This window comes from Cyrtonyx montezumae, unplaced genomic scaffold (genome assembly GCF_038088225.1).
Source record: "Cyrtonyx montezumae isolate F1298 unplaced genomic scaffold, pur_monq_1.0 scaffold_15, whole genome shotgun sequence".
NCBI classification, from domain to species: domain Eukaryota; kingdom Metazoa; phylum Chordata; class Aves; order Galliformes; family Odontophoridae; genus Cyrtonyx; species Cyrtonyx montezumae.
Genome location: NW_027071881.1, coordinates 8,883,804 through 8,905,400, shown reverse-complemented (window position 1 = coordinate 8,905,400; position 21,597 = coordinate 8,883,804). Strand labels below are relative to the sequence as shown.

The window sequence follows — 21,597 nt, the reverse complement described above, 5'->3', positions numbered from 1 at the left end:
GGCTCTGACTTCTGGCAATTTCTGCATTCAGGCCAGCAGTTCTGTCTCTTTAAGGTTGTAGGAAAGACTGTCTTTGAATAAGTCTGGCTCGCTGCCTCCCAGTGTCCATTCCTGAGGCCATAGCCACAGTCAGTGCCTGCTGGCATACCCGTGTGCTTGCTCCTTCCCTCTGCCTCTCTGTGAAGCAGGCTGCAGGGGCAGGCCTTGCACCAGGGCAGCTTTTGTGGATGCTTCACAGAGTCCTACGACACAGACACATCAGCATGTACGTATTACAACACAGAAATCCCAAACTGATAAGAGCTGTCCTCCCTCCACACTCTGTACGGACCAAATATGGGGGAAAAAAAAGAATAATGTTTCCTCAGGGTGTGTGTACGCGTGTGTATGTCTGTGCTGCAGTCTCCTTACAGCAGCCTTGCACACAGCCAGCTCATGCATCACAGCCCTTGGAACAGACTGCAGCGTCACCGGTCGTGCTGGGCATGTTGCAGTGCTGGGATCAGTGCAGGCTCCTGGCTGCAATGTGCGTCAGGTATGTCTGCAATCAGTGTGGTTTTTTGCAGGGCAGCTGAGGAGCATGCAGGCAGGCTTCCCTTTTGTCTGCCTGCAGGCTGAGCCTCCAGGGAGGGGGGTGCTTTTCACACGCTGCTTGCCAGTTGGGTTGTGAATAGCACTGTGGTCAGGGAGTGGGCTTCGTGCATGTGATGGTAAGTGTTGTGTCAGTGACACATCCTTGTGTGGTTCTGTGGGGATGCTGCAGCCCATCGTCTGTGTTGGTGCTGCAGCAGAAGCACAATGCATGCTTTTAACCCAGCTGAAGCTGTTCTCTAACGTGAGGCTGTGTGTAGCTGGAGGGTTTGTTTCCTTGCAGCTGCTGTGGCTGGGAGCTCTTAGGGCTGGGAGCTATGGGTAGGCTTTTTTGGAGCGTGGGCATTCACAAAAACCAAAAAATAAACTCCAATTACATTGAATAACTGTAAATTTTTAAGTCGGGATCAAAAGCTGAGGGAATTTAACGGAGTGATAGATCATGCAAGGATTTTATTTAGAGAGATGGAATGTACCATTTTCTATGTGCAGCATATGTCCAGTGAGGTCACCACATACCTGGTGGGCTTTGCATGTCCTTGTGAGGAAGCAACGGAGATTTTATCAAGCAGAGTCTGATATTTCTTGAGTCTATGCCTTTGTGGTGGCCTTCTGGGAACTGGTGTGTTAGAGGGAGCCTCTCAGGAGGGCTGGGGGAGCAGGAGCTTGCAGAGCTCAGAGAATTAATGAAGTGTCAATCTGGAAGGGATCTCAAGAGCCAGCTGGGCAGTGCTTTTGCCCCAGGGTCTGGTCATCTGGATGCTGAGCCAGTCCTGAGCAGGTACTACACGAACCTGTTGTGAAACCTTGTTCCCACAAGCAGCCTGGACAGCCCTCTGCCCACTGCTGGCATTTGCACTGCTGTTGGAAAGGTTTTCTAACGTGTGTTCTCTGTTGTAGTTAAAGTTCATTATTTCCCCTTCCTGGGTATCTTTCCTGTCCTCTTTTCCTGTATTTAAAGGCTGTCAGCAGGCATCCTTCCTGTGCCCATGCAGTGCTGGCAGCCCCTTCCCTTCCTGGGCTGTTCATCATAACCACAGTCATCTTTGTATGCTCCACATCTTTCTTTAGGGGCTGTGCCCCAGTCTGTTCCCTGTGGAAGGAGAGCAGGGCCATCTTATCGTGTCTTCCACCTGATGCTCATGGCTTATTGCAGCACAGCTGGTGTTATACAACTGCACGGTGCTGTTGCAAGTCCCCTCTGACCCGCAGGCTTCTCTTCTCTTCTGCAGCCATCCATGTGGGAGAGATTGGTGTGGCTTTTGTGCTGCACATCAGTGCCAGGAGCTTAAATCCTCGACCTGCCTGGCTTTGTGGTTTTTGTTTGGTTGGGCAGTTTTCCCTCACTGTCACCTGTCTGCTGCCTGGCTTGGATTTACTTCCACCGTGATGTTCTTCTTCGCTGCCACAGCATGTCGCTGTCCTGCTTTGCCCTCCTGCTGACAATGATGCAGGAATTGGATCTGCACAGAATTGTTTGCCTGTGCTTTATCAGACATGCGGCGATTGCTGGCGGTCACTGCCTGGCTATTCTTAGGTCCCTGTTTCCCACAGCGGCCTCACCTTGCTCTTCTGGGCTCAGCATTGAATGTCTTCATAACGTGCCTTTTTCCTCCGGGTATTTGTTCCTTTTTTATATTTTTTATTTTATTAGTGATTCTTTCCTGGATAATTGCATAGCTCGCTCAGACTCTTGGGATCTGTGTGCCTCAAATAAGGGCTGTGCTGCCTGGGTACTGCCCTGTGCTAGGGCGGACCCCAGTGTCGTGAGATTTCAAAATGTAATCCAGTTGCTGTGCTGAGTTGCAGTCCAAATCTGCAGTTTGCTCCTACACGTGCTTGGTGCTGAGCAGACATCCATTTTCTCTGCAGGGCTCTTAGGGGCCCCGCAGGACCACAGCACCTTTGCTTAGCAGGGAGTTCATTCCTATAGCACTGGAGTGAGCTGTCTCTCTTTAAAGGGTGGACAAAGTGAGACACTGAAATCCTGGGTGCCCTGTCCAAGCCTCGGGCTGCTGTCCTTGTGCTGTGCTCTGTGTGCCTGCTTTCCTTGTCAACTCCCCCCCCTCTGTGCACACCAGACACAAAATGCTGCTTGCTCAATGAGTTCCCTGGCTGACAGCTGCCCCTGTGGCAGCCTGGGCTGTGCTGGGGGTGGGGGCTCTCGGGGAGCCAGCCGTGCAGCCCTTCCCTGCACAGTCCTCGTGGGGCTCGGAGCTGCGCACGGCTCCTTACGTAACTGGGGGTTCCTCTGTCCCTGATCAGCTGCCTTCCCAGCACGGAGCAGGGAGGCTGCTCCGCTCTGCGTCACAGGAAGAGAGAGTGACAGAGGGCTGGTAGTCGGCAGGGGACAAAGGTTAGAAGACTGAAGCAATCCGGGAAGTGCTGCTGCCTCAAGGAGAACCATCTGAGCGCGGGAGGCTCTGCGGCTCTGCCCTGCTGGGTTTCGAGCTGCAGCGTTGGAAAAACCAAAATAGCAGCCGTTGCAGTCTGTTAATTCCTTCACAGACAGCATGGAGGAGCCTGCAGATCAGAGTCAGGAGATGATCTATCACATGCTGCAGAGGTAAGAGTTCCAGCTATGATTGTCTCCTCAGAGCACCCCGTCTTGGTTGAGTGCTCTGTGCTGGAAATTCAAACTGATATTTTTCCATGTCAGTTTTATCCCTCTGAAGCCGTCCGGAGTTACCGTGAGGTGTCTGTGTGTGCAGGCTGTAAGAAAGGCACTGGGCTGTATTTTAGGTGGGCAATCGGTGTTTGAGATTCTGCACAGGCATTAACCTCTGCAAACTGAAGGGTGGATGAGCATTTGGGAAGCTCCTACCTGAGAAAGCACTGCACGTGTGACCTGGACATTAGCAGGGATGGCTGTTACCCATTTGTTCTGTCTTGTTTAGGGCTCAGTGTTCTTCATTGCTGCACGGCTTCTCCCTCACGTTACGCTGCAAAAGGAAGAAAATCAATCCTGCTTTGGTTGTGATTGCTAGTGAATAAAGCTTGATGTTCTTGGTATGTGTTCCATCACAAAGTAAGCTGAACTGTACTTGTTCATAAGCAAGTGTTTGCAGTTTTTTCTGAGTGATGGAAAATCTGGTTGTCTTGCCACTGTCCGTGTAGCAGTATCTCCATTTAAGTAGTAATTTGAGCTTGGTGAGTTGGTCCATACATGTCCGTGGTCCACATTCATCTACTTTCACAGATTTTGACCCAAGATTTTGGTCTTTGGTTGAGAACACTTGCAGGAAGCTTCATTGAGTAAACCTGCCTCAGTTATTTCCTGGGCTGTACTCCTTCCTTGCCAAGCTATAGATTCTGATCTTCTTTAAAGACAAATATAGGCGAAATTCAGTCTTGCCTACGCTTTTCTTCTCTTTCTTGCCTGTTGGCCTCTGTCCTCAAGTTTTCAGGCTTGTGATTATTGCAGCACAGCCCGTGAACTCTCACTGACAGCAGCCGCTGTTAGGTACAGTGACACTGCCTATCTCGGGATTGCAGCTCGCCTGAAGAAGGGAAAGTATTCCTGGGAAGTACCTCTGCATGCTCAACATGATCTCATGCCCTTGTCTGGATATCAGCTGTCGCCTCTGAGACAGGTTGCTGAACTGGGTGTACTTTGGTCTGACCTGGTGGGGACACTTGTAGTTCCCATCGTGTCACTGGGAGACAGGCGTTTTTGTCTTTTCTTTCTTAGCACGTGTTAACGTCGCCCTGTTGCTCTCCCATCTGTTAGCTTTTCTTTTTACCATCCTTGGCTTCAGGGGTTGCTCTGACGTGTCTCTCTTGCAGTGCTTAGGGTGGGTTTTCACTTCCCAAATAAGCTCCAGATTTGCTTCCTTCACAGGACTATAACTTGGAGCTCTCTACCGCCATGACTTTTTGCCATAGGAATACCCCGTTTGTGAGCTAAAGATAGATGAGGTGAAATTCAGCTCCGAAGTGCTGTGTTAAGTGCCATCAATGTGCTTTTTTTATTCTGGACATCCTGACAGAGTCAGGGCTGTGCAGCAGAGGGCCAGGATGCGTGCAGCTGGGCCTGTCCCTGCCGTAGTTTGCCCTTCTTGCCCTCTCCAGCAGGCTGGTTGCTCTCTACCACCCCATCCCATCTCCCCATGGAGTTGCTCAGTGCCTCAGCTGATGAGGACTGAGGATCCTGAGGGGAACCATCGCCAAAGCCAGCCAGGTCTGGGCTGGACACACAGCCCCCAGGGCCTGGCCTTGCTGCTGGGCACATCCATGGGAAATGGTTGAAGTGACCAGGCACAGGGATGGCAGAGTCACTCGTTTATGCCTGAAGCGTGATTTGCTGTGGTTCTCAAATAGGATTTCCTTATGGAATCTGCCTTAGTATATTGTTCAACCAAGGCCAGAAAACTTCATTTGTCAGCTCTTCTGGAAGACTGAGAGGTGACATGGAGCGTGGCTTAGCTCAGTTGTTCTGTGATTGGCAGTGATGTGCAGTGAGCATGCTTTTACCTGCTCATACATCAGCGGAACTCGAATTTCCCCAGATGGTGCTGAGATATAACTGAAGTTCATAGCAAAATGAGATCACGCTTATAAAAGCTGCAAAGCAGGCCACGATGGGCTGGAAGCAGGAAATGATCTGCTTGTCTTGGGGAATATGATGGAGGAGTCAGGTGGAAATTACTACACTGTTCTATTTGTGTTCATCGGCACTGCTGTGTCGCTTTTTTCTGTCCCCCTCAAATTCTCTTAGGCCCAGCATGTCTGGTTTGCACCTTGTAAAGCAAGGCCGGGACAGGAAGAAGGTTGATGTGCAGCGGGATTTCACTGTGGCTTCTCCAGCAGAATTTGTTACTCGTTTTGGAGGGAATAGAGTTATCGAAAAGGTAAGTGGTTGACCTTCTGGGCTCTGGCATATTGCCTTCTTGTTCCCTTCTTTAGAGCTGTGACTTCTTTATTCAACACTGTACAGTGCAGATATCAAAATACTGAAATTCCTGAACTTGCAGGTTGTGTTTCTGCCTGTAGTCATTCTATTTCAATTTTAAATGTTTTAGTCCAATGTGATAGGAAAACAGATGTGAATGAGCTAGAGTGCCTCTGCTGATAGAGGAGGACTTACGGACATGACGAATGCAGACTGGATGCAGCACTGAGAATTTTCTTTCAAAATACATAAACTCATAACGTGTAGGGTGTCTTCCATTCGATAATGATGTTTTAGCAAGTCATTATGCCAGTTCTGAAGTGCTCCTCTGTTCTTTAATCCCAACGAAGCATAATACATTAAGATCTTCTGGTCAGGAAGAGCTGATTCCTTATTGAAACTGAGCAGCAACAAAATGGGTTGGGAGAATCTGCACAGAGCATAACTATTTTGGTTATTGCTCATTGCTTTGTGCTCTTTAGATGCTTGTCTCATCCCTGTGTCTGACATACTTAGGTCCTTATTGCCAACAATGGGATTGCAGCAGTGAAATGCATGAGGTCCATCCGGCGCTGGTCCTACGAGATGTTCCGCAACGAGCGGGCCATCAGGTTTGTTGTCATGGTGACTCCTGAGGACCTGAAAGCAAACGCAGGTGAGTGAAGGCACACAGACCTTGGGAAGTTTCAGACTGAGTACCACTGATTAGATCTGTGATCTGGATGTGACCTCTGTTCTGTTTGCAGAGTATATTAAAATGGCAGATCACTACGTGCCAGTTCCAGGAGGACCAAACAACAACAACTATGCCAATGTGGAACTCATTCTTGATATTGCTAAACGCATTCCAGTGCAGGTGAGAAGAGCCACAGTTCTCAAATCATGAGGTAGTGCTAAGGAATCCCTTCTCCTCAAATAATGAGTTGTATGTGGGAGAAAATACAGGTCCAAGAAGTGGAACTGACAAGCCTATACTGGTGCTAAGGGACAGTGAATATTAGAATGCAGTCAATTTCCCAGTGTGAGTATCTGCAGGAGACAAAGGTTTCCTTCACCCTTTCACTTCCCTTCACTTAACTCCTCTTCAGCAGCTTCCTTCTGCAGCTTTCTTGGACTTGTCTGCAAGGTGCATTGCACTGGCCCTTTAAAGTAAGCCTGAGCATATTTCAGGAGCTTGGCCTGGCTTGTGGATGTTATGAGGCTGTTTTCTGTTCAGTGGAGAAAGAGAAAGATTTGGGAGTGTCTGCATGCTTTGTATTTCTGCTCATGTGCCTGTTTTGTTATAACAAAGTGAATTGTGTTATGTTCTTCTGCAGGCTGTATGGGCTGGCTGGGGCCATGCCTCTGAGAACCCAAAACTACCTGAACTTCTCCACAAAAATGGGATTGCTTTCATGGGTGAGCATGTGTACTACTGACCAGATGTCTGATGAAGTCTTATTTTAGGATGGGTGGGTTTAATGAGAGAAAACCCTGAGCCTGAATGAGAGCCATGGGGTACTGCTTACAAGTGCAAGATAGATGGTATGTTCTTTACAGGTGAATTTTAAATCTGCATTTTAATTCCAGCTTAAATTCTTGCCAATCATGTGCTGCAGTCCCATACAAGCCACATTTCATGAAAGATCAGAGGACAGAATTACTATTTCAGTAGCATGTGATGTGCCTACCTAATGCCAGTCACCAGTACCTGCTGTGTCTCTGAGAGCTGGCCCAGCTTGAAGAGAAACATGTGGACAGACAGTAGTGTCTGCAAGCTGAGTATTCTGAGGCTTCTGTAACTAGCAATTGTGATAGGTCTGTGGTTGCATTGCTGCAGCAGCAGTTGCCTTCTTTCTTGGTCAGAGGTACTCCAGTCTGCTTTTAGATTCCTGGCTGATACTGTTAATGCTCTTGGGTTTGATTTGGCAACTTGGATTTATCCCAGTTGGGACGTGGCCTGCATCAGTCTTTCCGAGAGCTTTTATTTATTCCTTTTACATGGTATCCAAATCAAACGTGTAAGCATTTCCCTAGCGTTTGATACCACTTGTGCCTCTTCCATGCATTGTTTTTGTTCTTTTCAGGTCCTCCAAGCCAAGCAATGTGGGCTTTAGGAGATAAAATTGCTTCATCAATAGTGGCTCAGACTGCTGGCATCCCAACTCTACCTTGGAGTGGCAGTGGTAAGAAGGAAATTTCCTGATGTATAAAGATCATTCTAATCTGTTTTTCTTCAACATGTCTAATCTTTAATAAGTATCTATGCATAAAAAGATCTGTCGTGTTCCATCTGTTAATGGATTCAAACGTGTATTATCCAAGGCTTAGACAGAGTGATCATGTTATTTATGGATATGTCAGGCAAAACGTACATGTTCCTTACCATGCTGTTAGTCTAACAGTACAGCTGTAGTATCTGGTATTTCTGCAGTCTTTTCTTCTCTAGCATCTCTCCTGTAATTCTGGAGCACGTAGCCAATACTCTGCTTCTGTGGAAGCTTTGTATACTTTCAAAGATGGTAAATACCTGCCTGTTTCTCAGAATTGCACAGGGTAAGTGAAGGGTGTAACTGTTTGTTTCCCAAAGAAGAATCTTTGTGCCCCTGAAAACAGTAATAATTGTTTGTGTTCAGCATCCTCTCTTTTGTAAATGCTTCCAGACTGGTTCCTCTAACTGTTACAGCCCTTTCTTTCATCAGATGTGTGAATTCTCACTGAGCCTTGCAGCAGAGTGAGCTGGAAGGTCGTGCTTATGTTTCAGGTCTTCGAGTAGATTGGCAGGAGAATGATCTTCAGAAGCGTATCCTGAACGTTCCTCAGGAGCTGTATGAGAAAGGCTATGTGAAAGATGCAGACGATGGCCTGCGGGTAGGTGGCTGGTGGTTCAGAGCTGCTTGGAGTCTGCTGCGTGCATACCTGGAGGTTGCCTGGAGGTTTAATTAATTTCTGATGGGGAGAACGGAGTAGGTCTGGTCTGTCTGTCTCATGGAACCGAGTCTTGGAAATTTGAAAGCAGTCTTTCACGAAATCTTTGAGCCCAGCCTGCAGAGTTAGTGGGATTAGGAAAGAGAAACAAGATCGCTGCCACGGCAGCAAATGTTCCCTCATTTTTCAACTAAAGAAATCCTCCTGAACTAGCATATTTGGTTTCTATTTTGTTAATGTTGAGTTTGCTAAACAGAGTCAAGGGATATGGGGACTTGGACACAAATCATAAAGATGTTTTTTGCTAACTTGTTTTTCTTACCTGTGTTTTTCCCTTCTTGCTCAGGCTGCTGAGGAGGTTGGCTACCCTGTCATGATCAAAGCCTCTGAAGGAGGAGGAGGGAAAGGAATTAGGAAAGTTAATAATGCAGATGACTTCCCCAACCTATTTAGACAGGTAACTTTTTCCATTGATTTATGCTGTCTTGATGTAGATACTGAGGTTGGGTGATTCTGAGAGCGCCGTATTGAAATGTTGAGGAACTTAGGGGCACTGTTGTGAGCCATCTTTAGCTTATGGATTATTTAGGAAAGCTGAGATGATTTAACCAGTGCTGTAATTAAATACAAGTGAGCACATGTTGTTTTTAGTCATAAGAGGCCTTGGTAAATACTCAGAATGTCTGTTGCTCAAAAAAAAAATGAACTGGGGAAGATTGTGATTAAGATAGTTGTTTACTAAAACTGACCTGCCCATTTGTATGGTGTCTCTGCTATAGGTTCAAGCTGAAGTCCCAGGCTCTCCAATCTTTGTAATGAGACTAGCCAAACAGTCCCGCCACCTGGAGGTGCAGATCCTGGCAGATCAGTATGGCAATGCCATCTCTCTCTTTGGCCGGGATTGCTCCGTGCAACGCAGGCACCAGAAGATTATTGAAGAAGCACCTGCTTCCATTGCAACGTCGGTGGTGTTCGAGCACATGGAACAGGTGAGAGTAGCTCTGTAAGTTCTCTTTGTTTATGTGAGACTCCAGGAAGAGCCAGGATTTTTTTTTTTTGGTGAATAATTTTGCATTGTTCAGTCTTGTAAAAGAGCAACATAAGGTAATGTGTTGTAAACTGCTTTGTGTGTGCAACCCCTGACATTTCCAGAACTGAGTCTGCCACTGCTTTGCTCCACTGAAGAATGCTCCCACCTCAGAAATGAGAGAGGTGTGTTTTAAATGTGTAATGTCACACTAAATCAAGCAGCTGGGGTTTTATGAATTTTCTAATGCTGGCTATTAAAAATATTCACTTCAAGCTCTGCTTTCTGTAAACAGTGTAAACGAAATAACCTGGGAACCAAAACCCCGGTGCCGTGTGCTTTTCTTTGAGCAGCTTTTGGGCCTTTTAGAAGATGTTGGATGCTTCAGAATGCCACCAAAAACAATCTGAAGTGGGTAGGGTGGATGAGTAGGGCATAGATGATTGAGTGTTGGGGATGGAAAGCAAACACTCTTCTTTCCTGTACCCTAGTGTGCAGTGAAGCTTGCAAAAATGGTGGGGTACGTGAGTGCAGGCACTGTGGAATACCTGTACAGCCAGGATGGCAGCTTCTACTTTCTGGAGTTGAATCCCCGTCTGCAAGTGGAGCACCCCTGCACTGAGATGGTAGCTGATGTTAATCTTCCTGCAGCACAGCTCCAGGTGAGTCAGGACCCGATTCCCGCGCTTCTGGAGCCTGTCAGAAGTACTCCAACTGTGGTATGGTGAAGAAAGCTGAGCGTGAAAAACCTGTTCTGCTGAAGCCCTAGTGAAATTAGGTTGGCTGGACTCTTGCTGAGCCACTGCCAGGTTTCTGTGTTAAAACTGGATCACATACTAACATTAAGCACATGACTAGATCTTAATACTTAGAGAAGAAAGAGTGCAAGGCAGCTATTAGCACTACCAAACACGGCCTGTGTCCTCGCACACAGATAGGTGATGTTTGACTCCCCCACTTCTCTTGCCCAACAAAAACACCCAATTAATAGACCAGTTTTGTTACTTTCTCAGCTTGGGATTTATCTTCTGTGGCTGGAGCAAAGCTTCTGCGTTCCAAAATATTCTTCCCCTTCTGTTCTGATTTGGAAAGCGAAGAGAAGAAATTTTATAGTCCCTTCTGAAAGTCTTACAGAAAGACCTTCAGATAAAATAAAGCATAAAGGTAGGAAAACTGATTTAAGTAAGGTTGAGTGTAAAAACCCTATCTTAACAGGCTTTAGACATGAGTAATTCAACTTCAAGCCCTAAAATTATTTTGTCAAATGAATTGGCTTCTGAGGCTAGCAGAGCAATCAAGTGCTGTGCCAGTTCGGAGCAGTGCGTTGCCCAGTCCACTGCCTCCGAGAGATAACAGTATTCCCAGAGTTTCTAATGACAAAGGAAGTGAAAAAAGAACAGACAATTGGATTTTTCATCTTTCAGCAAGTTCAGCAGTTGTTTGAAGTTCAGGAAAGTGACTTTGGTCTTTTTAATTTTGATTAGCAGTTCTTGACTTCCAGGGAAATTGTTTCCACCTCTCCAAGTCCCTCACTAATAGCAGATGCTTCCTCTTCTTGGCTGAGGTCCCTGCTCTTCAAGTCTTTCTACAAAATAGGATTTGTGCCTAATAATTAGGCACTGGAATGGATGTGGCAAAGCAACCAAGAATTTGTCTTGATTTATTGCTTTTTCAAGGTGAAATCATCACAGTGAGTGACATTTGTGGCTTATATGAACGAGTAGTTTATTTTGTTGTTGACCAGAACAACTGGGACTTTAGTCCTCAAGGCTCCAGTCAGCAGCCTGTAGGTTACTTTCACTGCATTTTATAGTTAGAGAAGTCCTCAAGGCTCCAGTCAGCAGCCTGTAGGTTACTCTCACTGCATTTTATAGTTAGAGAATTCCTCAGAGGTCCCATAGAACTGGTTAGGGGCCATCTGGCACCTCAGTATATGTTCATCAGGGTTAGTTCATCCCCATTCTTGGCTGACCTGGCAGCGACCAATCTTCTTTGAAGTCTTTTAATCAATGGAAAATATCTGTTGAAAGTCATAAGGTGGATGTTACACCGAGTTCAGCTGTCCTGAGAAATGAAAACGTTAACAGGACATGTCAACAGAGAAGGCTCACTGAGGGAAATAAGATTATGTGTTTGTTGTATGAGAGCTGCAGCATTAGCTTCTGCAGAAAATTGGTGGAATTAATTCCTTAAGGAGAAGATCCTCTCTGTGAGAATAGCAACTTGCTCATTAGTGGCTAATTCTATTTTTCCTCCTTAGATTGCCATGGGAATTCCACTGCACCGGATCAAGGATATCCGAGTGATGTACGGTGTTTCCCCATGGGGTGATGGATCTATTGATTTTGAGAATTCAGCCCACGTCCCCTGTCCACGTGGCCATGTTATTGCTGCACGTATCACCAGTGAGAATCCCGACGAGGTGAGTGTTTTAAATTCTGTAGTTCCTTATCGTGCTATGATAACCTCAGCAAGTTCAATCGCTGCTGCTGTTCCTGGAAGGTTTGGCAGCACCTTTAAAAGATTCTTCCCTTATCTTGCTTAGCTGATGGTTCTGTAGACTGTGGTTAGACACCAGAAGAATGTGGACTGACACAGGTGCCCTGTACAGTATCTTCACCTTCATCTCCTCAACTTCCCGGAATATAACAGATTTAATCTGTGCCTTAGGATTATAAATCCTTCTTATTGTAACAGTTGTCCCCCAGGCACAGTGTCATTATTAGCTGCCAAGGTGTTACTGACCTCACAAAAGCTAAGGTCTTTGGTTTCCTATAATTTCGGAGATGCAGCAGTTTCTGTGTTTCTCTGTTCTAGAGACCTATGCTGTTGCTTTGGCAGTGAGCAGGCTCAGCTTAGCTGTGTATGTATCATGTTACAGAGCAAAATGGTGCTCTTTACAATCCTGATTATTCCCCTAATTCTGGTTTATTTACTTTTTCTTTAGGATGTATAGCAATGTCTGTCTGTTTTTACAGGGATTTAAGCCCAGTTCTGGTACAGTCCAGGAACTGAATTTCCGCAGCAATAAGAATGTCTGGGGCTATTTCAGTGTTGCTGCTGCAGGAGGGCTTCATGAATTTGCTGACTCTCAGTTTGGTCACTGCTTCTCCTGGGGAGAGAATCGTGAAGAAGCCATCTCGTAAGTAGTCATAAAAGTGTTGGCACCGTGGAGATTACTTGTTCTGTTTGCCTTTATTTCACAGTGCCACAAACTAGACTCTTCAGTTGTGTTTTTGGGAGAAGTTTCCTTCTCACTTTCCACATCGTAGTCAGGCTCCTCACCCTGTCTTACTTTGCAATTCCACTGCATGGCACCTCTATTTCTCACTTTTTGATTACTTTTCTTTAGTTTATTTCCTTTCTGCTTCATTCCTGCTTTCTATGCCTGCTGCTGGGGTAAGATACCATTGTGCTGAAGTCCTTCTTTGAAAGCATTCAGGTGGAAGGCTTTTAACAGGAGCAGCATTGATAACTTGGCTGTGCCAATGCCCTATAAATAACTGAGTGTTCTTATGTGATGTGGAACATAAAAGGCTTATCATAAGGCAGGACTGTCTGACCTGTCATCCATGCCATTTTTCATCCAGAGTGTTTCCTCTGTTCCATTCTGGGTGGGATGGTGACAGTGTCTGTTACTGTTACGTGTGCTTTTCACATGTGGTAGGTGCTTAGATGTTGATAACAATGGAAACTCCTGATCTCATAGCTGATGCTGGCTGAGTTCCTCTGGTTCACTTAGACAGCAGACTGAAAAAAATCAATATTCTTTCATCCCCAAGCATACCATGTAGGATCTTGCTCGAGTGCACATGTTCTGCTATTACCTTCAGACTGTTTTTTCCAGGCCACTCACTGGGGGAACGGTCTAGAGTTACTGGGTTGCACATTACTGTTAATATGGGATAGCTAATAGGTTTTCTTTTCTCTTTCAGAAACATGGTGGTTGCTTTGAAGGAGCTGTCCATCCGAGGGGATTTCCGAACCACTGTTGAATACTTGATAAAACTGTTGGAAACAGAAAGCTTCCAGCAGAACCGCATCGACACAGGCTGGCTGGATCGGCTTATTGCTGAGAAAGTGCAGGTGCAGCTGTTTGCTTTACAGGACTGGTTTGGAGAGAGGGAGAGGGATGGGTGGGGTGGAAAGAGAGAGTAGGAAAGCTTGATATGTTCTGATTACAGGAAGATGAGTATTTAGTGGTACTTAATTTCCACTTACCACAAAGATTTTTTTATTGGGCTTGATTCTGATTTGTATCAAAATTCCAGGTCACCATCCTGTCAGGGAAACGCAGTCGTAAAGCTGGCCATAAAGGCATCTTAGTGTGCATGAGAATTAAGGCTAGTATTTTACTGTGCAGCTTTGGACAGGTGGTAATAGAAAGGCTTAAGTAGATGGAGTCTCAAGGTTTGGTTCAGAAAGAACAAAGATCAAGTGGCTTTCTTTATACACTTCTGTATAATATTTACATAGATGCTACACCAACTTAATTTTAGATGCAGGTTGGCCTTAAACCAGAAATAGAGCTGAAACTGTTGGTTCTTTGAGTGATGTCTAGAACAGAGTGGTGCTAGAAGAGATGTAACTCTATGGTGTACCCCTTCTTTCTAGGCGGAAAGGCCTGATACCATGCTAGGAGTGGTATGTGGAGCTCTCCATGTGGCCGACGTGAGCTTTCGAAACAGCGTCTCCAACTTCCTGCACTCTCTAGAAAGGTGAAATTGTTTGGTAGATAGTAATTGCTTTTTACTTGAAGCTTTGTTCAAATCCAGTTCAATCCAGAAGTGCACGGAGCTTGTTACTTGTTGACTGTTCTCTGGTCCCAAGAAGCTGTTTATCCACTGGCCTAAGAAAACTGGCCTGCTCTGTCTCTTGCTAGTGTTTTTTTAAATTACTGAATGCTTTCTTGAATCTCTTGGATCCCTGGCAGTTATTTGGTGGTTTCTGGAAGGCAAATTTTGCTTTGTACTTCTCTTTCAAGGGGCCAGGTCCTGCCTGCTCATACTTTGCTAAACACTGTGGATGTGGAACTAATTTATGAAGGACGGAAGTATGTGTTGAAGGTATGTTGTGCAGCATAGGAAACTCTCCTCGTGCCACTGTTAGCTGGAAACGTCTGTGTGCTGCTCTGGCCTAGTCTTTGTAATTGTTGGAATTAAATCTGTGCAAAACATATTTGCTCTGCTTTAATGGGGTTAAGAAATCATGGTGAAGGTGATAACTTGTCACATTTTTTTACTGAAGTATCTCTGTGCGTGTCTGTGAACATCTTAATTTTTCAGGGTCAGGAGCTCCTCTGCATGTGCCTGAAGGATATTAGGCCAGAATTTTGTACAAAGCTCACTGCCTTTTGGTTGTCTTAAACTTCCAGTTGATGTTTCTGAATGTGTGGATACACAGTGTTGGGTGTTGATCTCCAGTTTCATCAGCGTGATAGAATTTGTAGCAAGTTTTCTCTGCAGCATTGTTTTTCCTTTGCTGTGAGCAAAAAGACAAAAAAAAACAAAACAAAGAAATTCGCTTTAGAAATACTGTTCAAAGATTGCAAAAGCAAGCATACAAAAATAAAGAAATGTTAGACTTCAAGTTGTCTGTGCAGTCGTAATTAGCTTCCTTAGGAGAACGTGATATGGTGAAGTTTTTAATGACATGATCGTATGTCATCGTTTGCAGCTCTAAGCGTTCTGCCCCCCAGCAAACCAGATTCTGTAGTTTTATTTTGGCACCCCTTCAGTGGGAAGCAGAGAGGCAGTGAATGTTACACTGTGCTCTTGGTGATTTACCAGCTTCAAATATCAGCAGCATTTCTTGTCTGCTAAGTGCTAGCTTTGAGATCTCAAGTTCTTTTCACACTTCTTTTCCATCTAAGATGAGAACAAACGTCTCTGTTCCACTTCTTTAATGACCACTGTTGCAGTGCTTGGAAATCTGTTGTGGCACTCTCTCATGTGCTGCCTCCTGTTCTTGTGGGTCTGCAGGTGACCCGACAGTCTCCCAATTCCTACGTGGTCATCATGAACAGCTCTTGTGTGGAAGTTGATGTGCACCGACTGAGTGATGGAGGGCTGCTCCTATCTTATGATGGTAGCAGCTATACTACCTACATGAAAGAAGAAGTGGACAGGTAACAACTTGTAAAGGTTGTTGTATAACATCTTCGTGCCAGTCAAGATTAGGTGTACTTTTAACCTTATGTTTCCTGATGATCAGCTGGAAATGGAACTTTCTCCTAGGAAGGGTTCCTGGGTGTATTATTATTGAGTTTTAAGGGAGAAGTTGCCTTCTTCTGAAATGTGTGTCTGGGATACATCCAGACCTTTCCTCTATATGTGTATCAATGGAGAGTTTCCTCCCCTTTTGGCTTACATGTGGTCACCTGTGAGAGACCTAGTACCATGACCAGTCAGCTGAACTGATTTGCAGTTTGCTTAGGTGAATGAGGGCTCAGATTCCCATCTCCCAGAGCTTCGTGATTTGGGATGTTAAAGTATTTCTTGGCTCAGATGCTTGAAAATTGGATTAACTTTTCCAAAGGATACTAGAATGGCATTGGTATGCTTTGAGAGGGTTTTTTAAATGTGCTGTCAGAACACAGTGATACTGTAAGCCAACTGCAGTACACGAATGGTGAACTTGTGTTCACATGCACACTCAGATCTCTGCAACTACCTGGAAGGAGTTGCAGTGAGGTGGGTGTCGGTCTCCTTACTCAGGTGAGAAGTGATGAGGCTGTTGACTCACATGTTAAGTTGTGCCAGGCGAGGTTTAGATTGGATATCAGAAAGAATTTATTTGCAGGAGGGGTAGTTAGGCATTGAAACAGGCTGCCCAGGGAAGTGGTGGCATCCTGCTCCTTGGGGGTATTTAGGAGATGTGGACCTGGGGTGTAGGGACATGGCTGAGCAGTGGACTTGTAGCATGGGGTGGGTGGTTGGACTTGATCATCTTGAAGGTCTTTACAACCTGAATGATTCCATGATTCTGTTCTGCCTGTTATTTCCTAGGTATCGCATCACTATAGGTAACAAGACCTGTGTGTTTGAGAAGGAAAACGATCCCTCCATTCTGCGCTCACCTTCGGCTGGGAAGCTTATCCAGTATGTGGTGGAGGATGGGGGACATGTGTTTGCAGGCCAATGCTTTGCAGAAATAGAGGTAAAAGTTTCAAAGAACTGTTGCTGAAGCTGTCCAGGCAGAAGCTGGCAAGGAAAAAAAAGCTAAATATTCTTGAATGGGGAAATGAGAATGAGCAATAATTCGTAGTATTTCTGTTCTAAATTTTATCTGTGCTTTAACTTGAACTAATTCAGCAATCAGCAAACAGAATGGTGAGGAAGAAATTTTTAACAGCTGAAATCTGAGCATCAATGACTTCACTAAGTGATAAGCAAAATTTCTCAGCAGTGAGACCACAGTTACTATCTTGCCATGGTACCAAAGCAGAGTGTAGTCTACGTGTATTGTGTCTTCTAACTGCAGCAAAGAAGGCTTTCCTTTTGTAGACCACTACTTTGCTCTTAAAGAGTCTCAGAAGAAGGGGTATGTGCTAGAATTATGTAACAAGTTAAGACTTCTCTGATTACCTGATTATTTATCAGATTCATCAGACAAATTAAGCTGAAAATAAGCATCTTACCTACTCCCTTGGAAGTTACTTAATGCTTAGAGAGGAGGAGGATGAAGAACAATTGCTGCACCATAGTGAGGAAAGCGTGAGAGGTCGAGTAGGATTGCACAGCTCTAAACAGATATGAGGGAGGGGAGGGTGTGTTGGCAGAGGAACAATTAAACTAGTTGGGAAGATTGTGTAGGAGAAGGATATCAAACCAGAGATCTGGATACTTTCATGTAAATGCTTTTATGCTGCAACAGAGCCATGGCTAAAGAGGTGCCACCTACTCAGTTCCTGTTTTCCCAGTTGTGGTATATGCTACAGCAGTGCCTTTCCCTAAACCTAACACTTCTCCAAAAGCAAGAGCTTCTGTGGTTAAACCATGGGAGCATCTCTTTTTGTGAGAGCTCTGTGACCTCTAGAAGGTAATCCCAATTCCCTCTGCTAAGAGCAAGTGTCTTGCTGTAGTTTCAGAGAGAGGCTCCTGAATTTCAGACAATTGGAATGCAGCAGCTGCAATAATAAACTGTTATCTGTTTTGTTCCATCTGTTGAATGTGGTACCTTCTTAAGCACCTGCTGGTCCAAGCAGCTTCCTGCTGCACTGATTTGTGGCCTACTAATTTGTTCTACTATTTCCTTAAGTTCCTGGAATTTCATTCACAGTGTGTGTACTTTTAGACCTTTGAGAAAGCCTGAATGCAAAAGGTGCTCATGCAAGTTAGTTTGTCTGTGATAGTCTATTGGCTGCTAGCTCACAAAACTGGAACCACTTCTGGAATATTGAAGCTGAGTGTGTAACCTGTTTTCCTTGCTACAGGTGATGAAAATGGTGATGACACTAACAGCAGGAGAATCTGGCTGCATCCATTATGTCAAACGCCCCGGGGCAGTGTTGGATCCAGGCTGTGTGATTGCCAAACTCCAGCTGGATGATCCCAGCAGGGTTCAGCAGGTGAGAAGTTGCAGGGAGCACAGATTTTTGTGGTGTTTCTAATAGGAGAGTGATGCTAAGAGTGCTACGTGGTGGTCCAGTGGGCTGAACCAGATTTAGATTTGTACATTGTACTGGAGTTGTCACCACACTCTTTGCTTGTCTCATGGAGACAAAGCTTTTGTACCATCCTTGTTCTCTTCTTACCTTGAAGCTCCTGTGGGTGCATGGATCTTTCTACCTGCTTTATTTGTCTGCATGCTTATTTTACTTCTTTTTATCATGGATTCTTCTTTTTGATGTTCTTTTGGAGGGCAGGAATAGATATCCCAACTCCAAGAGTGTCAGGCCCTGCAAGAGCAATTGTAGCAAATCTGGACCTTTTTTAAGGTGAAGGTTGTATTTCTTTAGGCCTTGTAGCCTGGGACGTAGCTGGTAGCAGTGGAAAATTTATGTTCCTTTAGCAATAGCTAGTAGAAAACTAAGAAGTTGCCAGGCAGGGAGTGGAAAATAATTGTCAACATCAAACTGTTGGCTTTTCCTCTGCTTTCTGTTGAGATTTTGGGCATCCTGGATATAAATCAACTGGAAGGTATTTCGGAGAGAGGCTGGAAGCTTTTTTTGTGGGTGAACAGAGCCTGGAATGGTTGCAGATCGAGCTCATAACTTCTGTCTCTCTCACCAAGAGCGTTTTCCACTTTGGGAATTCTTCCAAGTTAAATCTGAGCCTCCAGCTGAGGGTAGCTGGAGGTTACCACCACATCTGATGCTGTATTGGAGGATTAGTGACACTGTGGTATTTGCTGTGTTTCCAGGCTGAACTGCACACGGGCACCTTGCCACAGATCCAGAGCACAGCACTTCGAGGTGAGAAACTCCATCGCATCTTCCATTGTGTCCTGGATAACCTGGTCAACGTGATGAACGGATACTGCCTGCCAGAGCCCTACTTCAGCAGCAAGGTACTGGTTAACTTCTTAGCTCAGAGAGTGAGAGCAGAGTTTCAGAACTTTCTGTTCAACGTCAGGCTGGACAGTTGGCACACCACAGCAGTTTTCTCTCTTGGATTTCCTGATAGCCAGGCTTAGCAGAGAGTTTCTCCCTTCTGGCTAATTGTTTTCCTTATGTTTGCCTTTATGCTGTCTTGTCTCCAGGTGAAGGGCTGGGTTGAGCGACTAATGAAGACTCTGAGAGATCCATCTTTGCCTCTGCTGGAACTTCAGGACATCATGACCAGTGTTTCTGGACGGATCCCACCCAATGTGGAGAAGTCCATCAAGAAGGAGATGGCCCAATATGCCAGCAACATCACATCAGTCCTCTGCCAGTTTCCCAGCCAACAGGTGATCAACCACACTTGTGTAGAGGAATAAAAATGAGTTTGTGTTGGAGTTAAGAGAGAAAATTACTTTAAGTTAGCTGGAGATTAGATGGAGTTAATAATACATGTGAACGTAGAATCTTTGTGATGAAAGATACTTATTGTATCACTTAAGCTTATTTGCCTTTTCCTGAGCTGAAGGCTATATGTTCTCTGCTCACTATAGCTTTAAACAGGCTAGCTTGGGAATTAGGAGGAGTTTAATCATATCAATGGCCTTGTGGGCATTTCCCTACTCACTTTTTGGCTGGTACATATGGCGCACCGCAATTTCTAGTGTCAACATAACCTTAAAAAGGAATGATTGCAACTGAGGAAGGCCTGATCAAGTAAAGAGATGTTGGAAGATGATTTCCTTATTATACAGTGTCATGCTTCAATTTTTGTATTATTGTTAGGTCGTTATCTTCCTTAGTAGTTTGAGACTCTGGCCTTTTCTGGAGTCTGCTAAAGTCTGGTCTGGTTTGTCTGGAAGTACTTACTAGCTGTCAGCCAGGTTGTCTCATCTTTGTTCAGAAGCTGTCACGAGATTTACTGTATTTCAGATTGCCAATATCTTGGACAGCCACGCAGCCACCTTGAACCGCAAGTCCGAGCGTGAGGTCTTTTTCATGAACACTCAGAGTATTGTGCAGCTTGTACAGAGGTAAGCTGTTTTCGGGGAGTGTCCCTAATTACTCCTTTTCTCTTCTTCTTCCTCTCCTTTTTTCCCAGTTTTCCTTTGCTGCTTGAAAGACCTGAGGCTGTTTGCCTTAAATCAACCCTGAGCACTAGGTTTGATCTGTTTGCTTCCGCAGGTACCGGAGTGGTATTCGTGGTCACATGAAAGCAGTGGTAATGGATTTGCTCCGTCAGTATCTGAAGGTGGAGACTCAATTTCAGCATGGTGAGCCTCTATGCTTATCAAGCATTTGATTTCTGAAGGACCCACTTTTGGTTCCAGCAGCTCTACGTTTACCCTTCACAAGAAGCATGAGTCCATGAGGCTGAGTCACTTGGATTTCCTTTTAAAGTTCACTCAGATCCCTTTTTATGCTTTTTTTTTTTTTGTAGAGGAAATACCTGCTGTGAAATGCCACAGGGTTTTTTCAGTGTTCAGTAAGAACAAACCTCAAACTCTGCTCGACTCAGAATTGAAATGAATGTATTGCACTACCGTGTCCAGGCACAGGGTGGCAGTGATGCACTGGCTGATTGTGAGGCTCGAGTTCTCACTGGGAGTTCAGATTCTCTTATACTTTTCTTTTGTCCTGCCCTTATTCCTGCAGTAATGGTACTGCAGATTCACCTCCACTTCTGTTTGCTGGTGGTAGAGGATGGTGCAAGTCTTTTTTTTAGTATTTTATTTGATTGTTTTTTGAAGAAAGAGGCTGCTCACCATTCCCCTTTTTGCTCAGAGTATTGTTATTTGTTTTTTTGATCTGTTTTCATAAGAATGGGATGCTTTAAATTTTCTGTTGTGGGGAGATGTGTTGGGAGGAATGCTTTCATCCCAAGCTGGCTGAAAAAAATGTGCATTTCTGGTTGCAGGTCACTATGACAAGTGTGTCTTTGCCCTTCGGGAAGAGAATAAAAGCGACATGAATGCTGTATTGAACTACATCTTCTCACATGCTCAGGTCACCAAGAAGAACCTGCTTGTCACAATGCTCATTGTAAGTTGTCTATTTATTGTCTAGAAATTTGCTTCTCCATGTAATTGTATGTTTCATGCTTTGACAGCTCTTAAAGATGCTAACTTTCTAGCTTCTGAAGCAGCAGCAGCAAACAATGTGGAGTTTCTTCAAGTTTTCTTCTTGGTGAATGGCCTCAGTCAGCCTGTATTGACATTCTGGAGTGGATTCACTTTTTCTTGATGAGCTGTGTTTGGTCTCATCATCTTGGCTGCTGTCTTACTTTCTTCCCGGCCACCCCATAGGGGTGGATCTGCTGTGGTGTGTTCTGACCAGCTCTGCTCTGGGCTGTGTGATAGAATCTGGCTGGGACCCACTGTCTCAGCACTAAGCTGCACACTCCAGGCAAGGTGTCTGACCCTAGGGATGCTTGTGTGACTGCCCAGGGGGCTTGCAAAGGTATGGTGAGACTCCTGGACACAGATTCTAGCATAGCAACACACAGAAATCCTTATGCTGGGATCTCCCATCGTCTTTTCATGTTCTTCTGGCTTGTTTACTGGCTTGTTGAAGATCTCCATTCTTATTAACCTCAGCTGCTGTCTAATGGGTAAACCTCCCATTAAATTACATTTGCAG

At 45.1% G+C, this 21,597-nt stretch overlaps 1 protein-coding gene across 1 annotated transcript in view; it reads left to right on the top strand.

The window, feature by feature from the left end:
* The window catches only part of ACACA (acetyl-CoA carboxylase alpha), a 96,900-nt gene that overhangs the window by 8,031 nt on the left and 67,272 nt on the right, over positions 1-21,597 (top strand). Inside the window, exons 4-25 of the mRNA XM_065732089.1 lie at positions 5,309-5,441; positions 5,999-6,137; positions 6,229-6,338; positions 6,799-6,880; positions 7,549-7,647; positions 8,226-8,332; positions 8,736-8,846; positions 9,169-9,378; positions 9,908-10,078; positions 11,677-11,838; positions 12,395-12,558; positions 13,352-13,502; positions 14,031-14,134; positions 14,401-14,482; positions 15,398-15,543; positions 16,424-16,574; positions 17,851-17,985; positions 18,780-18,926; positions 19,119-19,307; positions 19,891-19,991; positions 20,143-20,231; positions 20,876-21,000. Of these exons, the coding sequence (XP_065588161.1) occupies positions 5,309-5,441; positions 5,999-6,137; positions 6,229-6,338; positions 6,799-6,880; positions 7,549-7,647; positions 8,226-8,332; positions 8,736-8,846; positions 9,169-9,378; positions 9,908-10,078; positions 11,677-11,838; positions 12,395-12,558; positions 13,352-13,502; positions 14,031-14,134; positions 14,401-14,482; positions 15,398-15,543; positions 16,424-16,574; positions 17,851-17,985; positions 18,780-18,926; positions 19,119-19,307; positions 19,891-19,991; positions 20,143-20,231; positions 20,876-21,000 (2,908 nt within the window). The remainder of the gene's footprint in view (positions 1-5,308; positions 5,442-5,998; positions 6,138-6,228; positions 6,339-6,798; positions 6,881-7,548; positions 7,648-8,225; positions 8,333-8,735; positions 8,847-9,168; positions 9,379-9,907; positions 10,079-11,676; positions 11,839-12,394; positions 12,559-13,351; positions 13,503-14,030; positions 14,135-14,400; positions 14,483-15,397; positions 15,544-16,423; positions 16,575-17,850; positions 17,986-18,779; positions 18,927-19,118; positions 19,308-19,890; positions 19,992-20,142; positions 20,232-20,875; positions 21,001-21,597) is intronic.